Source organism: Phycodurus eques, chromosome 6 (assembly GCF_024500275.1).
Source record: "Phycodurus eques isolate BA_2022a chromosome 6, UOR_Pequ_1.1, whole genome shotgun sequence".
Lineage (NCBI taxonomy): Eukaryota > Metazoa > Chordata > Actinopteri > Syngnathiformes > Syngnathidae > Phycodurus > Phycodurus eques.
Genome location: NC_084530.1, coordinates 29061808 through 29079754, shown reverse-complemented (window position 1 = coordinate 29079754; position 17947 = coordinate 29061808). Strand labels below are relative to the sequence as shown.

The 17947-nt window shown below is 42.6% G+C and overlaps 2 protein-coding genes across 2 annotated transcripts; one reads left to right on the top strand and one right to left on the bottom strand.

The window, feature by feature from the left end:
• Positions 1 to 7914: 7914 nt before the first annotated feature.
• On the bottom strand, positions 7915 to 12722 carry serhl (serine hydrolase like). Its single transcript, XM_061679565.1, has 12 exons — positions 12555 to 12722; positions 12073 to 12210; positions 11454 to 11567; positions 11170 to 11211; positions 11067 to 11086; positions 10889 to 10963; positions 9997 to 10103; positions 9823 to 9902; positions 9696 to 9730; positions 9547 to 9623; positions 9389 to 9476; positions 7915 to 8924 (listed from the first exon to the last, which is right to left on the bottom strand). Exons 1-12 carry the CDS (start codon positions 12610 to 12612, stop codon positions 8784 to 8786), a joined length of 975 nt encoding a protein of 324 aa, XP_061535549.1. The 5' UTR covers positions 12613 to 12722; the 3' UTR covers positions 7915 to 8783.
• Positions 12723 to 15754: 3032 nt separating this feature from the next.
• Positions 15755 to 16631, top strand: mb (myoglobin). The gene is made up of 3 exons (XM_061679504.1): positions 15755 to 15837; positions 15922 to 16141; positions 16491 to 16631. Exons 1-3 carry the CDS (start codon positions 15755 to 15757, stop codon positions 16629 to 16631), a joined length of 444 nt encoding a protein of 147 aa, XP_061535488.1.
• Positions 16632 to 17947: the final 1316 nt, after the last annotated feature.

Below are 17947 nucleotides of genomic sequence, written 5' to 3'. Positions count from 1 at the left end.
TACAAATAACAAACTCAGATTGCATCTTAAATAAAAGTGTCAACAGTCTTTTGAATTATTTTAAATCTATAAGGGGGATAAACATTGAAGAAATAGATGAAAAATTTTTTTTAGGTAATGCTACAAACAATACAGGTGCATCTCAATCAATTCAAATATTGTGAAAATCTCAAATTTATTTCAATAGTTAATTAAAAAAGTGAAAGAAATATTCACAAATTCACAATCTCAAGGAATTGGAAATGAAATAAACCCTCTCGGGTCCCTTGAAAAGGCGTGCTCGAAGTTATTATTATTATAAAATGACTGTACATAAGAAAAAAAGATTTATTTTTAGTTAGGAAGTGGCCTCCTGAACAATATTTTGGGTGTTTAATGACTTTACGTATAAGTTTCACTGTTTTATTGAACTTCTGGAATAAATGAACTTTTCGACAATATTCCATTTTATTGAGATGTTTCTGTATTTGAATGTGCAATGCGGAGGGAAACGGGTGTAAAAAAAAATAAAATAAAAATAATAATAATCCTAATAATTATGCGGGGTTACCGAATGAATTGACTGAGATGATGTGTCACTTTAACAAAAGAACTACATACCGTACGGTAACACTACGATACGTGTGAAGTGGTACCCACGCGTGTAAACATTGGCACGGGTGGACAACGGCATGAAAGTTGACATCAAGCCCTCCCAGAGGCCATTATGCCCCACAAAAGAGGAATGATTGATGATGATTTCAAGAGGATTCCTCCTGAAAAAAAGGGAAAAAAATACAATATGCTCGGGATGAGAGAAAAGTTGCTGTGATGGGATAAGGCTCTTAACAGACCATCCCTCCTCTTCCCACTGTCAAAGCCCCCCTCCGCCCTCCCATGGGATCATATGAGAGCGTCTGTGTCGTCATCTCTGCAGTTCACGTTGGCCACCAGGGGGCGATGCCGGCCGCTTTTGTTGCTCCACGTGTGCGCGTCGTGCAGCCCGGGCTCCAGGAAGTACAAGCAGGCCCCGAAGCCCGCCAGCACCAGGACGGAAACCAGCAGGTAGAGCGGCACGAACCAGTCCAAGAACAGCCACGACATCGCTGGGGGTGGGCAGCGGGCTGGTTGCTGGGGGAGACGAGAGGAAGACGAGGGTTACGCCGTTGTACGTCACTGGACATCACGTGACCACGACCCCGCTCATTCCAAAACGGTACGGAAAAATATGCTAAGCTGTGCTATGTTTTATGTATCATTGCAATGTTTTACAGTGGTGCCTTGACCACGCATGTCATTTTTATTTTTTTTAATAATGTGATTTTAACAAGGAAAATGGCACTCTATAATATTATAATTCATAAAAAAAAAATGAGAGTAACAACATCATTCAATAACCTGTAAATGTATGTACGTGTATGCTGGCGCATCGATTTAATGCTTCAAATCAATTGAGTGTGCTGCTCCTTTGGGTCTGCCTGCGTTGGCCACCAGGGGGCAGTATAATACAGTCATGCAGACTATTGTCAGTGACAAGTCAGTTTTACGCAGGGGATACGGAATATATGCCTTTGAGTATTGTTATATTGTCTGTCTATTTGTGTTGCTTAAACTGGCTAATAACACTGTGACTAGCTTTGCTAATCGTCAGCATGTCAATGGAGTTTTCCATTATGTATTAGCATTAAGCTAGCAGGGGCATTCTTAAGGAAAAGTCGTTTCGTTGTTTTCAATAGACGGCATGTAACTGTCTTTGTTTTATGTTTGGCTTGACTGAACTTCAACCGGAAGTGCTGTTCTTATTTTGACGAATTGTTCCCTCGTTGCCAAATTGCGACTTACTTTCAAGTCAGTTGACTTCACTGCCACCATGTGATGCGCTCGTACAAGACGTTTGCATCACAATTTGGCCAGATGACGACTTGTATCTCAAAAAACCTAAGTCAAGTCGGATCTCTCGCATCTCAAGGCACCGCTGTACTTTAGTTGTATTTGACAGTGGCAGTTCAGAATAGAGTGAAGCGTGGCAAATTCGCAGCTCAGCATTCATGAATTAATTCCGAAAAAATTCCCCACCTAGTCGCTGTTTTTGTGCTCGAGCCAAAGCAATAAACATCTTGGTACCGAGGAACTATGTTTGAAGTGAAATGAGGCGCTTCACTTCCCCAAAAGCCTTGCTTTGCCACCATCTTGTTGCAGCTTGGTGGCGGGGAACTAAGTTGAGGTGAATTGAGGCGAGTCAATTATCTTTGGGCATCTTGATACCAAGGAACTACTTTTGAAGTGAATTGAGGAGCTTCGTTTCGCCAAAAGTTGAGAGTCAATAATACAAAAGCAGTGCTTTGTCACCACGCTGGTGGCAAGGAACTATGTGGAAGTGAGTTGATGAGTTTCAAATATACAAAACTAGTGCTTTGCCGTCATCTGTGGCATCCGTAGGCCACTCTAAAGCTTTTGAAGGGTGTCAAGTACTTCCCTACATATTTTGACTTGCCGCAGCGGGGCTCGGTCCTTATCTCCGTAAATAGCAGGGCAACGCTGTATCGAATTGTTCATTAAAATATTGATTGTTTGAGCTTGGAGAAAAAAAAAAAAGAATCCACGCTGCAAACACCTTGCTTCCTCACCATCATGCACAGGCTTAGGCTGCCAAGGCCGAGTGGTTTGACCTATTTTGTTTTATTTTACAATGGTTAACTAATCAATTCACAGCACGGCGAGCAAGTGTTTAAGCATGTCGGCCTCACAGTTCGAAGGTTCATGGTTCAAAGTCGGCATGTTCTCCCTGTGCGTTGTCTGCGGGTACGTCCGCCCACATTCCAAAAGCATGCAATTGAAGACCGAATTGTCCATAAATGTAGAGATGCAAAGAAAGGAAAAACATAAGATAGAAATAGATGGATGGAATGAATTCATTTGACATGATTTTCTAATGGGGAAATTGCTTTTAGAATGAGCACAACTTGGAAGTCAACCATCGACACGGAACAAATTGATTTCGTCTTCGGCGGTTCCACTGCATGCGTCGCCCAACATGTTTCCGCAAATGTCACCTCTGTAGGAGGAAGACCTGGAACACGCACGCACTCGTATCTGGTGCGCCTTCCGGCCCCAAATCAGTTTCCAGACCTACTTGAAACAATACTGAACACACAAGCGCTCACCTGTGCACGCAGCCGGATCAGCGCGTGAAGGTGCGCGACTCTCCAGTCGAGTCTCGTCGTCAATCGAATCCGTCCACACGGGGCGAAACGTTACGCCGCAGCTCTCAGAGTGTCATGCGAACAGAGAGAAAGTAGAAAAAGATGACAGGTGCTCTCCGAGAGGCACGAGAGAGAGACAGATGCTGCGCGCAGCTTCATCCTCCGAGCTCAAGCTCTGACGTTCGGAGGAGGGGTGCGGTTGCTATGACAACACCCCTGCTCGTGGCGGAGGGAGTGGGAGGGAAACTTATATAACTATCATCTTTTTTGTGCACGCGTGTGCGAGTGCGTGTGTGGGAGGAGACGGGTGCAAGCCCTTCAGATGTCTTCGGCTTGCTGCGTAAAATCAATTTCACTCGATTTAACACTCAGGGCCATCGCGCAGTTTGTGTGACACGGAGGTGGAGGACGGCGGCGCTGTCGTATCGACTTTGACGACATGAATGCTTGAGAGTAAAAGCTGATTGATTATTATTGCTCGCAAGTCAAAGACAAAAGCTCAGCATAAAGAAGTTTGGTGGCTATTTTTAGCCCAAGGAGGGGATTCATAAAAAGCAGCCGGATGACGCGAAGGTCATAACGATGACATTTACGAGCAGGAAATGATGATGTGACACTTTAAGAAAGGTTTGCTTCCTCCATCATCTTAATCATGAGGCAGTTGTTTTTTTTTTTGCCCCCAATTACTAATTCAGGTTAATGCTGATTTGATTTTTGATTTTTAGTTTGTTGTCCACTTGTAAAAACGCCAGCTTTACAGATGCCGCGCCCGCTCCACAGGTGGGGCGTGTTGTCGTAAAGGCACGTGGTCATTACAGCTGCCCATTCTTACTTTTCCTGGCTGTTTACAAATTGAAAATGATAAAGATGAGGTGACATTTTAAGGGTATGTGGACAACACAACACAAATGTTACTTTTCAGAATTTAAGGCGCAGTAAACAATCGAGGAAATGACATCCATCTTCAATTATACTGTCCTGGGTAAACAGATCCCACATATGCATATAGAAACTCTTTCTTCACTGAACTGGCACATCAAAAGGTAATAAAGGTCGAGTCTGCTTTTGTTCACCTGGCCGTTTCACACGGAACTCACCTAAGCGGGACGCTATTCTTGAGTTTTTTTGTCATTCCGATTCAAGATCTCTGGTCAACTGTTTACATGTGACGTGACTTTTGGATCAGTTTGACAAAAGCAATAATCAACCCCTGTGAAGCCAAATGTAATTCCATTCCCATTTTTTTCAATGTAGGTGTTTTTAATGGAGCATTTTCTTTCGGTTTGGACTTCTAACCCGATTCTAGTTGGAATACAAGGCTCCATATCAACCAGGCCGCTGCCGTGTCATACTGCACGATCGCACAGCCATTGCGGCTCGGCGCATTCAGATGATTACATCCCCATCACGTCTGGGGCCGCGACAATTGCTGGCACAAGTGGCTGTGAGCGGCAAGTCTCGGGTGTTAAGTTTTGGGGGTCGACTTCAACCCCCTAAATCGAGGAAAGCAAGCAGGCTGGCCAGTGTGAAAAGCTGCTATTGATTAACTTATATCATTCCTAACTTATTCAGAGTCTTCAAACATGTACCTGGAGAAAACATGCAACCTCCCCAAAGAAAGGCCTGCGCTACAGATTCAAACCCAGGACCTCTTGACCGGGAGGCAGACCTGCTGACGTCTTTTTATTTATTTTTAAAGTTCCATGTAATTGTAATGTTCTCAATTCCTGTCCCCATGAATAACGCTTCATGGATGCAGTTCAACTCCTCCATAGCTGATGTCATGTTGTCTTGAAACCAAAGCCAAAGAAAAAGTCTGGAAAATCTTTGAATTATCATCAATTATGCTGCCCCTCCCTCTTGAAGGCATTTGCAGCCACTCAATCTAACCGGTTTCATAGTACTGCACATCTGTAACAGTGGGTACCTATTCGAACATAACAGGAGTGCTTTTTGCTTTAGTTTGAAAACGTTGTACAGTATAATCAATTGAAAATAGGACACACACCAGTGACAGCTTTTTGTTCGGCGCTAATCCTCCAACCGAGAGAGGCTGTACCAATTAATTGTTCTGGCAAAGGCAGCTCATCTTGGGGACATAAAACAGGAGCAGACCTCCACAGTGTACTCCACTCACATTTGTGTCACAAAAGCCAGGGGGAATTGAGGAGATCACGTGATGTCCATTTGTTTCCGCTGACATATTATATTAGAGAATATGGCAATATACTGGATGCTATGTTTGAGTGCAATGCACATCCACATCCACGCTTGGATGCCATTAGCTAGTGTAACTAATGAAGTGCCCAGCGTAGTCGAACAAAACAACTGGAGTATAGAGAGGCTCGTGTGATTGAGGGTGTCTACAGCCTCCAAAGTGTTGTGGCTGACAACAAAAAGGGGCCCAAATGTTACGCTTCATTTTGAAAAAGGGATGAACGGCGACTCACAGAATGAAGCCGCCGGTCTCTGAGGAGGGGGAAACAAACCCCGCCAAAAGAGAAGCACAGCCAGCACACGCGGGCAAAGAGAACGAAGATTATTTCCTGTGAGAGGACGAGGGGAGATCAAAACAAATTCACCAGATTTCGCCTTTTGCGAGCCCCTCGATCAAGAGCGGCGTGAAACTCGAAGCCATCGACGGAAACCAAAAGACGCTTCTGAACAGAACGATGACACATCAGTGTGTCTGATTTTATTTTATTTTGACGACTTCAGCACCCTGCAATTTAGCCCAAAGTGTCCAACATAATAGGATGATTGTCTCCGCCAAACAGCTTCTTTTTATTTCACTGCACATTGCACAAATATTCATATTTATTACAAGTTCATCAAATAAACAAATTCACCAACCACTCCATCACTCATAAAAGCAATACATCCATCATATGCATCTATTTGCATAAATACAAATGTTTATCCAGAGTCTAGCTTTTACTGTAAATCAAATCTGGGAGGTAACTATATATAAATAAAAACAAACCTTAAAAATAAAGTGACACTCACACAAACAGAGTACCGGTAAGACCAAGGATACTCCACATAGGAAGGCGATTGCTGTGCTGTTTTATATTTTTTATTTTTATTTTTTTAGGGTTTTTCAAAGTCGCTACAATAGAATTGTGTGGGGGGGGGAAGTAACTTGCCAGTGAGGGAATGAAACAAAAATGTGACGCTGAAAGCTACAGAAACTAGTTAACATTTTTAGTAAGCATACAATGTTAATTCATTCAAAAGTTTCTTTCACTCAAATAAGCTCACATTGGAGAATTAGGTTAATGTACATACAGATGTAAAATGTGATCCGTTTAACCGTCTTGGGGCACATAGCTTTTAAAATCAATAGTGTTGATGCTTTAATTTGAAATATATATATATATATGTATGTATAATAATCACAGACTTTTTGAAGATGATCAGAGAATGTGCCGAACGATCAGAAATTTGACCAGAAGTTACTTTCACCATCTTAGGGCATATATATAGCTTTTCAACTCTTAAGCTTTGACACAAATTCCAATTTCTAGTTGGTTGAACTCTGAGGGCAAACTCGTATGGCCTTACCTGAAGCATTTGGTGTCCAATCAATGAAACTGAATAGTGCAGAATTAAAAGGAAAGTTCAGAGCGGTTGAGAATTCCAACCAGCAGGCTCCTGTCGCTGACATTTAAAGCGCTTCTTTTTTCCACGCGGCGAAGAGTCACGTTTAAACATGACACTCTTGCACTTCGTAGTGATTAAGGAGAGAAACGCTGCAATTAGGAGAGGAGCTCGACATCATGCTTTGTTTTCCAATGGATTGCAGCTGTAATGACTTCCCCAGTGGCTTACTACTGTCTGATTGGATGTGATGAGAACCTTGGGTTCCCTGAACACCCGAGGAGGCTGTGAACAAGCAGTGTGCGCACGAATCGGGCGGACTGGTTATATGTCATCAGTGTGCCGCGTGCGCAGTGTTTTGTCTCACCCAGGCTGTGACTCACGATGGAGACTCGCGTCCACCAGAGACCTGTTATGGGAGGTCATCTAGGGAACACATCGATTGTGAGACAAAGTATGACAAGTAACCTTTAAGTCTTACTGGTGCTTTTGTTCGTTCCAATATATTACGCAACGACAGTGTACTAGACTGCACACAATAAGCAGTCAACCTGCTTCATGATTAAACTTTGCAAGTGATATTATATTTTAGTGCAGCAACATGAATCAATTGCTTGCATATCTCTCCTTCTGGTTGCTTTATTTGGGGATGGCCACTTGTTGCTAGGCAGAATTTGCGGGGTACAATCATTTGCGACCTAAACCCAATCCTTCCACGTGTCCATTTTCCACACCGCTCGTCATCATCAGGACTGCGGCGGGTAAGCTGGAGTCTATCGCAGCTGCCTTTTAACGGGCACAAGCGGAGTAGACCCTTGACTGGTCTGCAGTCAATCGCAAGGCACAATAAACAAAACAAAAAAACATTCACACTTGCATTCACACCTTTGGTCAATATGGAGCCTTCGATGAACCTTCCACGCATGTTTTTAGAATGTGGAAGATGTCGTAACTCGCAGAAAAGAACATGCAACTCAACATAGCAGTTGAGAATCAAAAGCTGTTTCCTCGGCAACTTGGGACAGAGCGCTTCGCTGCCCGACAGCAGAGAAAGGACAGGGAGAGCCGGTATGTACGCTCTCAGACACACAAATACAAAGGAAATGACAGAACTCCAAAAAGAGCACAAGAAGAGGGCCATGACAGAATTTTATTTTAACCAATTAATTGCACAATTGCATCACTTTTTATTCTTTTTTGTTTAAGCACACCGCCATCTGCTGGATCTAATAGCGCACTCCACTACTACATTTCTTCTAAAATGCATTTTTATGGACCAACAAACATTCCAAGATCAAAAGTACTTGAGCATTGCCGACCGCTGGACTGATGTCACATTCACATTCGTGTTTTCAGGCATTATATAATCATACGTAGAAGATATTTCAATCAAATAGCACGCCGAGAGCAGAATAAAACCCTTCAAACGCTACGGGACATTTAACCAGCAGTTCTGAAAGCTGGTAAGGTTTGAGAAGCGGAATTCGAGGATGGAGAACGCTTGCGATGGAAATCCGAAATCCTCCACGGACCAGAGCAGCCGGACCACCTTACTAATATGCAGCCCCTGAGCCGCTGTGCTGCTGCTGCTGCTTTGCTCTGCTAGTTGCCTTTTGATTTATTCATGCGAGCTCTGAAATATTAATGGCAGGAGACTTCAAAGTCAGTGATTTAAAGGGTTGCTCAACGGCACCGGGGAGCAGGCGATATAGCGAGCGTCTGTCTGCTCATATATTGTCGACTGGCCGGTCAAAAATATAGAATGCAGGAGCCGAAAAGAAAAACAAACATCAGTAGAGATGTGAGGAGGCCGCTTCCCATATTGGCTGTAGATAAGAGAGTATCTACCACTGCTGCAGGGCCTGAGATATGAAACTACGAAGAGTATATGGAATTTTACCTTGAGGTCAGCAAAGATCACAAAATAAAAAAAAATTAAACAAAAGCCACATTTAGCAACACATTCAGATTGATGACAGAAGTGTAATTGATGTGTTCTTCCTACAGCTTAGTGGTGAGTCCGTCCGCTCTGACTGTCGACGATAAGACTTTGCTGTGGAGGAATTCAGACACCAACGGAGCAACCACCTCGGGGTTGTTTAAATGGACGTGATGGCCGCCGGGGACCGTCACCACCGAGTGCTGAGGGAGCGGAAACAAGAGACGAGTGAAGGAAATTTCACGCCGCCCCGCCAACGGGACTCCACCCTGAAGCGCGTTTAGCGGAGCTGCTCATTAGCAGGACTTGACCAGATTCCATTATGTAGGTCACTTTATGAAACGTTCTCTGCAGCTGCCCGTCTGTGTGCCAGTTCGCGAGGCTGTCCGAGTCTTTCGGCCCATCTTCATGCGTTCATGCTGATTTTTCTGGTGTTCTACCATTTTCTCTCTCTGTATTCCTGTCTGACTGTTAATCAGTCTGTCGGTCATTTAGACAGACAGTTGTTTGGTCTGTTTTCTCCATTAGTTGGCTGTTCTGTCCATTAGTTGGCTATTGGTCTGACCGGTCAGACTGCCTCATTTAGCCTCCACGATTACGTATTCAGGCACACCAATTATAAACAATTTGGAAGCTACGAGCACACCTGTCCTGCATGAACACTTACATTTTTGTGTCTGTAGCCCTGCAGAAGCTCGGATGTAAATTTCTTTTGGTCTGGTTCTGCAAATATTTTCTCAAAGCCTTCATCCGCACTGGGGGGGAAAAGAAAATGTTGGGATGTAGAGTACATTCATGATTGTATGTGGCTGATAAATAACTTACAGAACCACCAGAACGGCGGCTTGTATCCCGGAGAGCAGCTCCAGACTCTGCTCCAAGCTGATACGAGCTATGTTTTTCTTCACGCAAAAAAGACGACATAGTGAATCCCTTTGACATCTTAGAAATGAAGACGTACAACAGGCACCTACCAGATTAATACGGAAGTCGCGTGAGAAGACAACTCCTGCGTGAGAAGATCACAGTGAATTTGCAGAAGAAAAAAAACCAGGGCTTGTTCAGAGTGAGGGGCATGAGAACTAAGATGCTAAAACAAACCTCCTTCGACTTGAACCAGACCACGTTCTAAAAGGTTGCACGCTGATGTCTCAGACAGAGTTGGGTTTGCTGCCAAGAGCCTGAGACAAAAAAAAAAAAAAAAAAAAAAGACAATCAATAGGCAGATGCTAAATAAATACAACAACAAAACATGGAAACAAGTCTGTGCCATACCTCTCAACTGCTTTCTCATTGGTGTAAACTCGCTCACTCTTTTCAGGCTTCTTTTCAAACCGAAGCATGTCGTCCATCCCCTGCCGCATTATTTTGGACAAATATTTCTGTAAACAAAACCTTATGGTGAGATGCCAGGGTTCTGTGGGGGATTAGGCTGCGTTACACCACTCAAAATGTCATCCACAACGCCGTAGCCAACCTTAAAAATTCTTTTGTGGTAAATCATCATTCAATCAATCAACTATTTCATGCCACTGTCCTGATTGCTTCAATCTGCTGCCAGCCACCCTGAAATACTTTTGAACCTTACACACTCAGTAGTAACGTGGGTTTGCCAAAGGAAAGGCTGTGCCACATTTCTGGCAGAGTCATTAATACCTCTGAGATTGTACTCCTGAACCAACTGCAGTTTTTCTCTTTGAACGAGAATGCAGCTTTTCATGAATTATTTTGGAAGAGTGCTGACTTCCTAAACAGCAAGTACAGTGATAACAACTTCAAAATAAAGCTCATTGAGCAAAACCAGCGGCAGTGTAGGAGTTGGCAGATATGTGTTTTCGGGGTATGTATTCATTCAAAGACGATCCACTCAAATCTAATGTCATGTACATCTGTTTTTCCTGTACGTTGTTAGATGCAGTCAATAAGTTTAACAATGATTAACCAACCTCTCAAAGCCAGTTAAAAAAAAACACACCCGAATGTGCTGCACAACCACAAACACATTTGAAATTAATCGCGTTTTTCCTTGAATGTACTGTTTCACAATAAGCTTTGAAAGTGACACTGACAACATTGAACAACTGTGGCCACTACAGAGATGACAAAGAACTGTAATTCCAAACCGGTGGGGATCTTTGGGAGAGAAAAATCCTTCTTTTAAGTTTACCGGATCAGTGGGTAGGAATCCATAAGAGTCCAGCATTACACAAGCCTCCACCATCTCAGGGAAAAGCGCACTGAACTGCATCAAACAGAAGGCGGGTCAAAGGCAATACAGATCTGAACATGTCAAATGGCGGCTAAAAACAATAACAGAGGGGAAACAAAGCACTCGCGCAATTTACCATTCCAGCAATATTGCCTCCTGAAAAACAAAAAGACGGAGATGTTGACATTTACCAAGGAGCAATATTCAAACGGATGTGATTAAGGCAAGACTATGCTCACCCATACTGTGGCCCAAAATGGAGAATCTGCGCCAGCGGAGGGCTGTGGGAGTTAATTTCACAGATCATCAGGCAGCTACCGCATCTCATCACAATACCACATACAACATTGGTTTTACTTGCCGTGGAACAACAGGGCTTGTGAGTACGGCCGGACAATGTGATTGAAATCAATAAGAGGCTTTTGTTTTTCTTGTTGCGTTTTACTCATCAGCCTCGTTCCGATGACAGCAAACGTATGCAAATCAGATTAAGTCAACAAAATGCTAACAAAGCGTGACTTACTGTCAACGACTCTTTGAATATCGGCCACATATGAAGGAAAGGAGTAAAAGACGCCAGGGGGACGATGCGAGGACAGACCGTGACCCGCCAGGTCCACCGCCACATATCTGCACTCTGACAGGAGAAAGCCAAACAGAAAACTAACACAAACTATTGACACGGCACAATATCTTGTGGTATACTATCTTTTTTTATTTTTGGTCAAATATGCAGGTGTTTTAAATGAATTCCACCGTTAAGAAGTCCAGGTTGACAAAACTGAACAAAGATGTTGCACTATTTTTAAGTTAATACTTCGTGCATCCATTTTCTAGAGCATGTCTCCATTGGCCTCGCGGGTGAGCTGGAGCCTTTCCCAGCCGACTTTGCCCGAGAGACGGGGTTCATCCCGCACTGATCGCCAGGCAATCGGAGATGTTAAAACTCTTAAGTCTCAGAGTGTGTTTTTAACTGTTTTGCTTATTTTATAGTTATGTATTTTCTTAATTTCCATCTTTTTTGTTGTTGGTGATTTCATATGTATACTTCCAGTACACTTACACTAAATTGTATTATTATTGAAATGAAAACAACAGCAACATTTTATCGGTGTGTGTGTGCGTACGATATTTTCCTTTACCTTTAGGTAGAAGAGGAATAAGAGTGTTGAAGGTGCCACAGTTGTCAGCCCAGCCATGCAGGCACAGCACAGGGCGACCATGATCAGGACCCCAGGCTTTCCCTCTGATCTCTCCCCAGGGGACCGGCACAGACACTTCTGAACACAAACACGCGATGCTTTTCAATACCACAAACCGAACATGATACAGCTTACATAATATCAATGCCCATAAACTCCAAGTATATCTAGCTCTGATGTGCAGTGAGGTTTCAAGGTTACGTTACACCTACAATACGTTTTTGTCTAGCTTAACGTCCTTGTTAAAAGTTTATATTAGATAAAAGTCTTAGGCTTTTGTCTAGGATTTAGTATTTGTAGCAATAACAATCACTGAACACCCCTCTTTGTTTTTTTGTTTTTTTTGGTGTTTTTAGTTATTTATTTATAGAATTAGACAAATGGAAAGGTCATCTCAGAAAAAAGAAAGTAACAGATGTTACCCGTTTGTGTCATTGGAGCAGTGGACAGGCTTCTAACGTTCTTTAAGATTCGTGTCATTGAAGAAGGCGTGGAAATTTGCTTATCATGCAAAAAAAAACAAAAAAAAACCGAAGCGAGAAACTCGTCAACTTTGGAAAGGAATTCTGCTTAAACCGGCCGATGCTATGGTCTTCCGGGTTTGTTACACCACGTGAATAAAGCCGCCGACGCGATTTGACAAATACTGAGCTACAGCGTGACCAATCACCGTTAAGAGAAGGCGGGCCTTACCTTTAACCTAACGCCATGCCATCGATTGCAGTGGTTCTCAAACTTTTTCGCACCAAGTCTTCTTTTCCTTTGGTCTTGCCCTGTTAGGGTTCGCCACAGCGCGTCATCCTGTTCCATGTAAGCCTATCTCCTGCGTCCTCCTCTCGAACACCAACTGCCCTCATGTCTGCTCTGGACGGTTGACCCCAAGTATTTCAAGTCCTCCACCCTTGCTATCTCTTCTCCCTGTACCCTCACTCTTCCCCCACCACCCCTCTCATTCATGCACATATATTCTGTCTTACTTCGGCTAATCTTCATTCCTCTCCTTTCCAGTGCACGCCTCCATCTTTCTCACTGTTCCGCCACCTGCTCCCTGCTTTCACTGCAGATCACAATGTCTTCTGCAAACATCATGATCCACGGGGATTCCAGTCTAACCTCATCTGCCAGCCTATCCATCACCACTGCAAACAGGAAGGGGCCCAGGGCTGATCCCTGATGCAGTCCCACCTCCACCTTAAATTCTTCTGTCACACCTACAGCGCACCTCACCTCTGTTCTGCCGCCCTCGTACATGTCCTGTATTATTCTAACATACTTCTCTGCCACTCCAGACTTCCGCGTGCAGTACCACAGTTCCTCTCTGGGTACTCTGTCATAGGCTTTCTCTAGATCGACAAAGACACAATGGAGCTCCTTCTGACCTTCTCTGTACTTTTCCATGAACTTCCTCAAGGCAAACAATGCATCTGTGGTGCTCTTTCAGGTCATGAAACCATACTGTTGCTCGCAAATACTCACTTCGGTCCTGAGTCTAGCCTCCACTACTCTTTCCCATAACTTCATTGTGTGGCTCATCCACTTTATTCCTCTTTAGTTCCCACAGATCTGCAAATCACCCTTGATTTTGAAAATGGGCACCAGCACACTTTTCCTCCATTCCTCAGGGGTCTTCTCGCGCACTAGAACTCACAGAGTGAGGGAAGACGCAAAGTTTTACAACACATCTCAGCGAGTAGAACGTTCAAGAGCATTGAAAGAGTTGTTCTCAAACTATTTTCAACACAGTAAATTGGTTAATAATCCATCAAATAACAGATGACGTGGGGACAGAGCAATAGTATAGCACCTGCAAAATCCATCGCTCTCCGCATTCTGTCACCCGACACAGTTCGATGGAGCAGGCAACGCTCGACTTGGCGCTTGGTCGTCACTGCAGGTCTGCGGCTGATAACGAACACGGCCCAACACGGCCCACGTTTTACGTTGATTCATTAGTTTGTTGAATTCTTATTCCACAAACGCATTATTCATCAGCGCTTTTGACTTGTGCTATTGGCACATACAATGTTTTCTTCCTTTAAAATGTTCAGGGTTGAGATCCCCTTTAATATTATTGTAAGCCATTATAACATTATGCACAATTTGAACATTAAAACCGTGTTTAAATCTGGTCAAATAAAAATGTGACCTTATGTTAAAATGTATCACACATAAAAGTTAAATAAAACATTTACCAAAATAAAACAAATAAAAGAAATTGAAACAAACAGGTCTTAAATGTTACATGTAAATGTATTGAATTTATACATTAAATACTACTGAACCGTACTTAACAAATGTATTTTACTGGATTAAAAAAAAAATGTATCCACTGTATCCATGCACATTTTAAACATTTCATTCAGTGATTCTTTCAAGTACCAGTAGAGGGAGCCACACTTTGGTAATCACCGATTTATCGGATTCAAACTGCAGTACTTACAATAGTGTTATTGCACAGAACGGAAGTGTATAACTGCTATAAACAACAACAAAAACATTTTGTTATAAACAACAACAAAAACACAAATATATTTTACCATACAAATATGTGATAGACATCAAGTTAAAAAAAAATCACTATCTGGAGTTGCCTTTACAAAACATAATTTTGAATAACATTGTTATATGTAGTGCAATAGAATCACAATGATATGCATATTTTTTTTTAAAAAACGTATAGGTTGTGTCAGTCACAAGTGAGCGCTACAATTGTGCTATTTAAATGATTTATTATTTTATTTACTCTAGATTGAAGATGATGAAAACCTGCATACTTTGCTGCTGGGCTGCTTTTTCTTTTAAGTCAGCCAAGAGTATCTGAAATTACAGTTAAGGGCTGCAAGTTTAGGATCCAATTACGCGCAGCATTAGACTTTGTAAAAATCAATGCTGTATCCTGCTCTTTTTTTTTTTTTTTTTTTTTTATACATAAAAGTGTTACTTTTCCGAAGGCCCACCCAGGTTAGGGTAACAGTCTTGTACTACAACACACACACACACACACACTTGTTATATTATGTGAACATGTGCGTTTGACTTTGTTTATCATTGTGGTACATATCCTGCTTATCTAGATTCCTGAGTGGCTGTCTTATTTCATGGCTTCGAGGTGTTGCAGCCATTTGGAGAGACGGACACGAGTGGCTGGAATCATTTGGAGATGGGACAGAATATATAAAAGGTCAGGTTTGGTGTGAATGGAGAGGTCATGCCAAAAAGAATTGGTGAGAACGTAGCAGGATCATTTACATCTTTGCAGGTAGGTTTTTGCTATTTTGCCTGCTTCATCGTTTTAATATTATTAATATGTTATTAGGTAATTCATATAAAATGTGGTATGTAAATCTGACTGAGGATGAACAATTAAACATGCGTGTGTGTTTAAGAACGCGGCACACACTACGCAGCTGCGTTGAGCTCAGAGCCGAGGTAATGCAATCCTAATGACTTTCATGGAACGCTTCATGGCTGCTGGCCATTAAACGTATTACTGGAGCAAAAGGATAATAGTCTTTGTTTTTCCTCCTCCTTTCCCTTTGAATTTCCCTCCAATTAGTTTTGTATTCCCGGATGCTCTCTAATCATTTCCCCCATACAGTTTCTTCAAACGTACCCTGAAGTCATGGCTGACTTTGACACGATTCTGAAGTTTTGGGCTCCAGTAGAGGAGGACTTTAACACATACGGAGGTCTGGTTCTGACTCGGTCAGTTGCCTTTGGGATAAGACGCAGTCCAAGAAAAAAGGTTCATTAATAAAAGCCGACAAGCAGCGTGCTTTCTCTCCACAGTTTATTCGCTGAGCACCCTGAGACCCAGAAGCTGTTCCCCGAGTTTGCAGGAATCGCCCAAGCCGACCTTGCCGGAAACCCGGCCATTTCTGCCCACGGTGTCACAGTGCTGAAGAAACTGGGGGAGCTGCTGAAAGCTAAAGGCAATCACGCCGCCATCCTCAAACCTCTGTCCAAGACCCACGCCACGAAACACAAGATAGCCCTCGTCAACTTCAAGGTCAAATTGTAATTCCAGGTCAAATTAACTCCTGGAAGGATTCTTTCGGGATCCTTCGCAGCTCTGTCGTCACGGCCATCTTGATGGGCGACATCAAAACCTGTCCCTTTAAAGACCGTTTTTCTCAGCCAGGAACTGTCAGATGCTCGGGCGTTGTGAAGCAGCCACGCGTTGTCCCGCCTCTTCTCGTGCACTGAATGAAGCAAATGCCAAAGGATCTATTTGCAGACATGCCGTTTGATCATCTGGCCCACAATGAAGAGGAAAACCTTTCCGACACATCTCGTAGTCCTCTCGAATCACGTGGAAGTAATGGGTGGTCTTATTTTGCTGTTTGGCTCTTTTACAGCTGATCACAGAAGTCATCGTGAAGGTCTTGGAAGAGAAGGCCGGCCCGGACAGCGCCGGGAAGCAAGCGTTGAACAACGCAATGGACGTCGTCATTGCCGACATCGGCGCGGACTACCAAGAGCTGGGCTTCGCCGGCTGATGTTAGCTTGCGCAAAGGAATGCGGCCGTTTGGAAATTTGGCAACTTTTAGGGCTGCGATTTAACAATGAATATTATGCTCGAAATAGTATTACCAATATAAAGTATCTAGCGCATGTGAGATAATGGCTCTCGGTTGCACAAAAGTGTGATGAAATGTTTTGCTGTTCACGTCTGTAACTGCACAGTAATAAAAACGTGTTAATGAATCAAGACTGCATACATCGTGACTCGTAACATCATCATGACTGAATGGGGGATTGGCGGGTCGAATGAAGCAAAATTGAAGTTTTTTTTAAAGGCCACTAATCGAAATTTGAAGCCTCGGTCAATAAAGGAGTGGGCAGTAAATATGGGATGACTCAGCCTTTGGCTCGCATAGCAAAGTTAGTCTTAAGTTAGCTGATCAGTGAATAATTGGTGTGAAAAATCGCGATCACGCCGACACATTTTATTGACAACCAACGATTTGTTTTATGAAGTAGTTGAGGTGTGAAAGCAATACCGATCGTATAAACACACAAAACTTAAATATACTCACCATCCCACATCTTGTGGCTAAAGAAAGTGAAAGGTTGCGGGAAAATATGTTGGTCATATATATATATATATATATGTTGGTCATATACAGGTGCAGCTCAGTAAAGTCAAATACTGTATCATAGAACATTTATTTCAGTAGCTCAATTCAAAAAAGTGGAACTCATATTACATCATACAGATCAATGACATTTTTAGGAAAATACTTTTCGGAAGGCCAATCACAACCTCAATTCTCGGTATTAAAATCAATTTTGGATTGTTTCTTCTGTAATATTGTAACTTTTTGTGATGGTGAATTTGGGGTTTTCATTAGATAAATTATAATAATCCAAATGATACAAAAATAAAATAAACATTTCGCTCGGTCCACTAAATCTATACATTGAGTTTCACTTTTCCACAATAATTTATGGAGAAGCCCCTGTATAAAAAAAAAAACTGTCCACAGTGACACTTCTAATTGAGGTAAATCTATACCTCAATTAGAAGGGTTACGTTCATCAAGTCAAGATTTTTAGATCAATGGATGCTGGCTACTACTCCATTCATCGAAGATTTACTGGTGAAGACTACATTTTTGATGACAAGTAAAGCAAAACGTTTGATGAGCGCCATAATTCCAAACAAACAAACTCAAGGTGCAGTACAACCGATGTTAAACTTGTGCTTTTTTTGAGTCAACAATAAAAAGCCAAGTTGAGATTTTGTTGTTGGACGCAAGGTGACTCGCTTCAACGACTGGCATGTTTCGGATCGTTTCTCAAGAGCAACAAT

What these genes read in the sequence shown, in the direction of transcription:
- serhl (XM_061679565.1), bottom strand. Translation starts at nt 12,612, where the DNA reads ATGACACGAATCTTAAAGAACGTTAGAAGCCTGTCCACTGCTCCAATG. An exon ending in TGCTCCAATGACACAAACGG is followed by an intron (nt 12,211 to 12,554) that starts GTAACATCTGTT and finishes GTTTGTGTTCAG; the next exon opens with AAGTGTCTGTGCCGGTCCCC. An exon ending in GCGACTTCCGTATTAATCTG is followed by an intron (nt 9,624 to 9,695) that starts GTAGGTGCCTGT and finishes TTTTGCGTGAAG; the next exon opens with AAAAACATAGCTCGTATCAG.
- mb (XM_061679504.1), top strand. Translation starts at nt 15,755, where the DNA reads ATGGCTGACTTTGACACGATTCTGAAGTTTTGGGCTCCAGTAGAGGAG. An exon ending in GGAGGTCTGGTTCTGACTCG is followed by an intron (nt 15,838 to 15,921) that starts GTCAGTTGCCTT and finishes TTCTCTCCACAG; the next exon opens with TTTATTCGCTGAGCACCCTG. An exon ending in TAGCCCTCGTCAACTTCAAG is followed by an intron (nt 16,142 to 16,490) that starts GTCAAATTGTAA and finishes GCTCTTTTACAG; the next exon opens with CTGATCACAGAAGTCATCGT.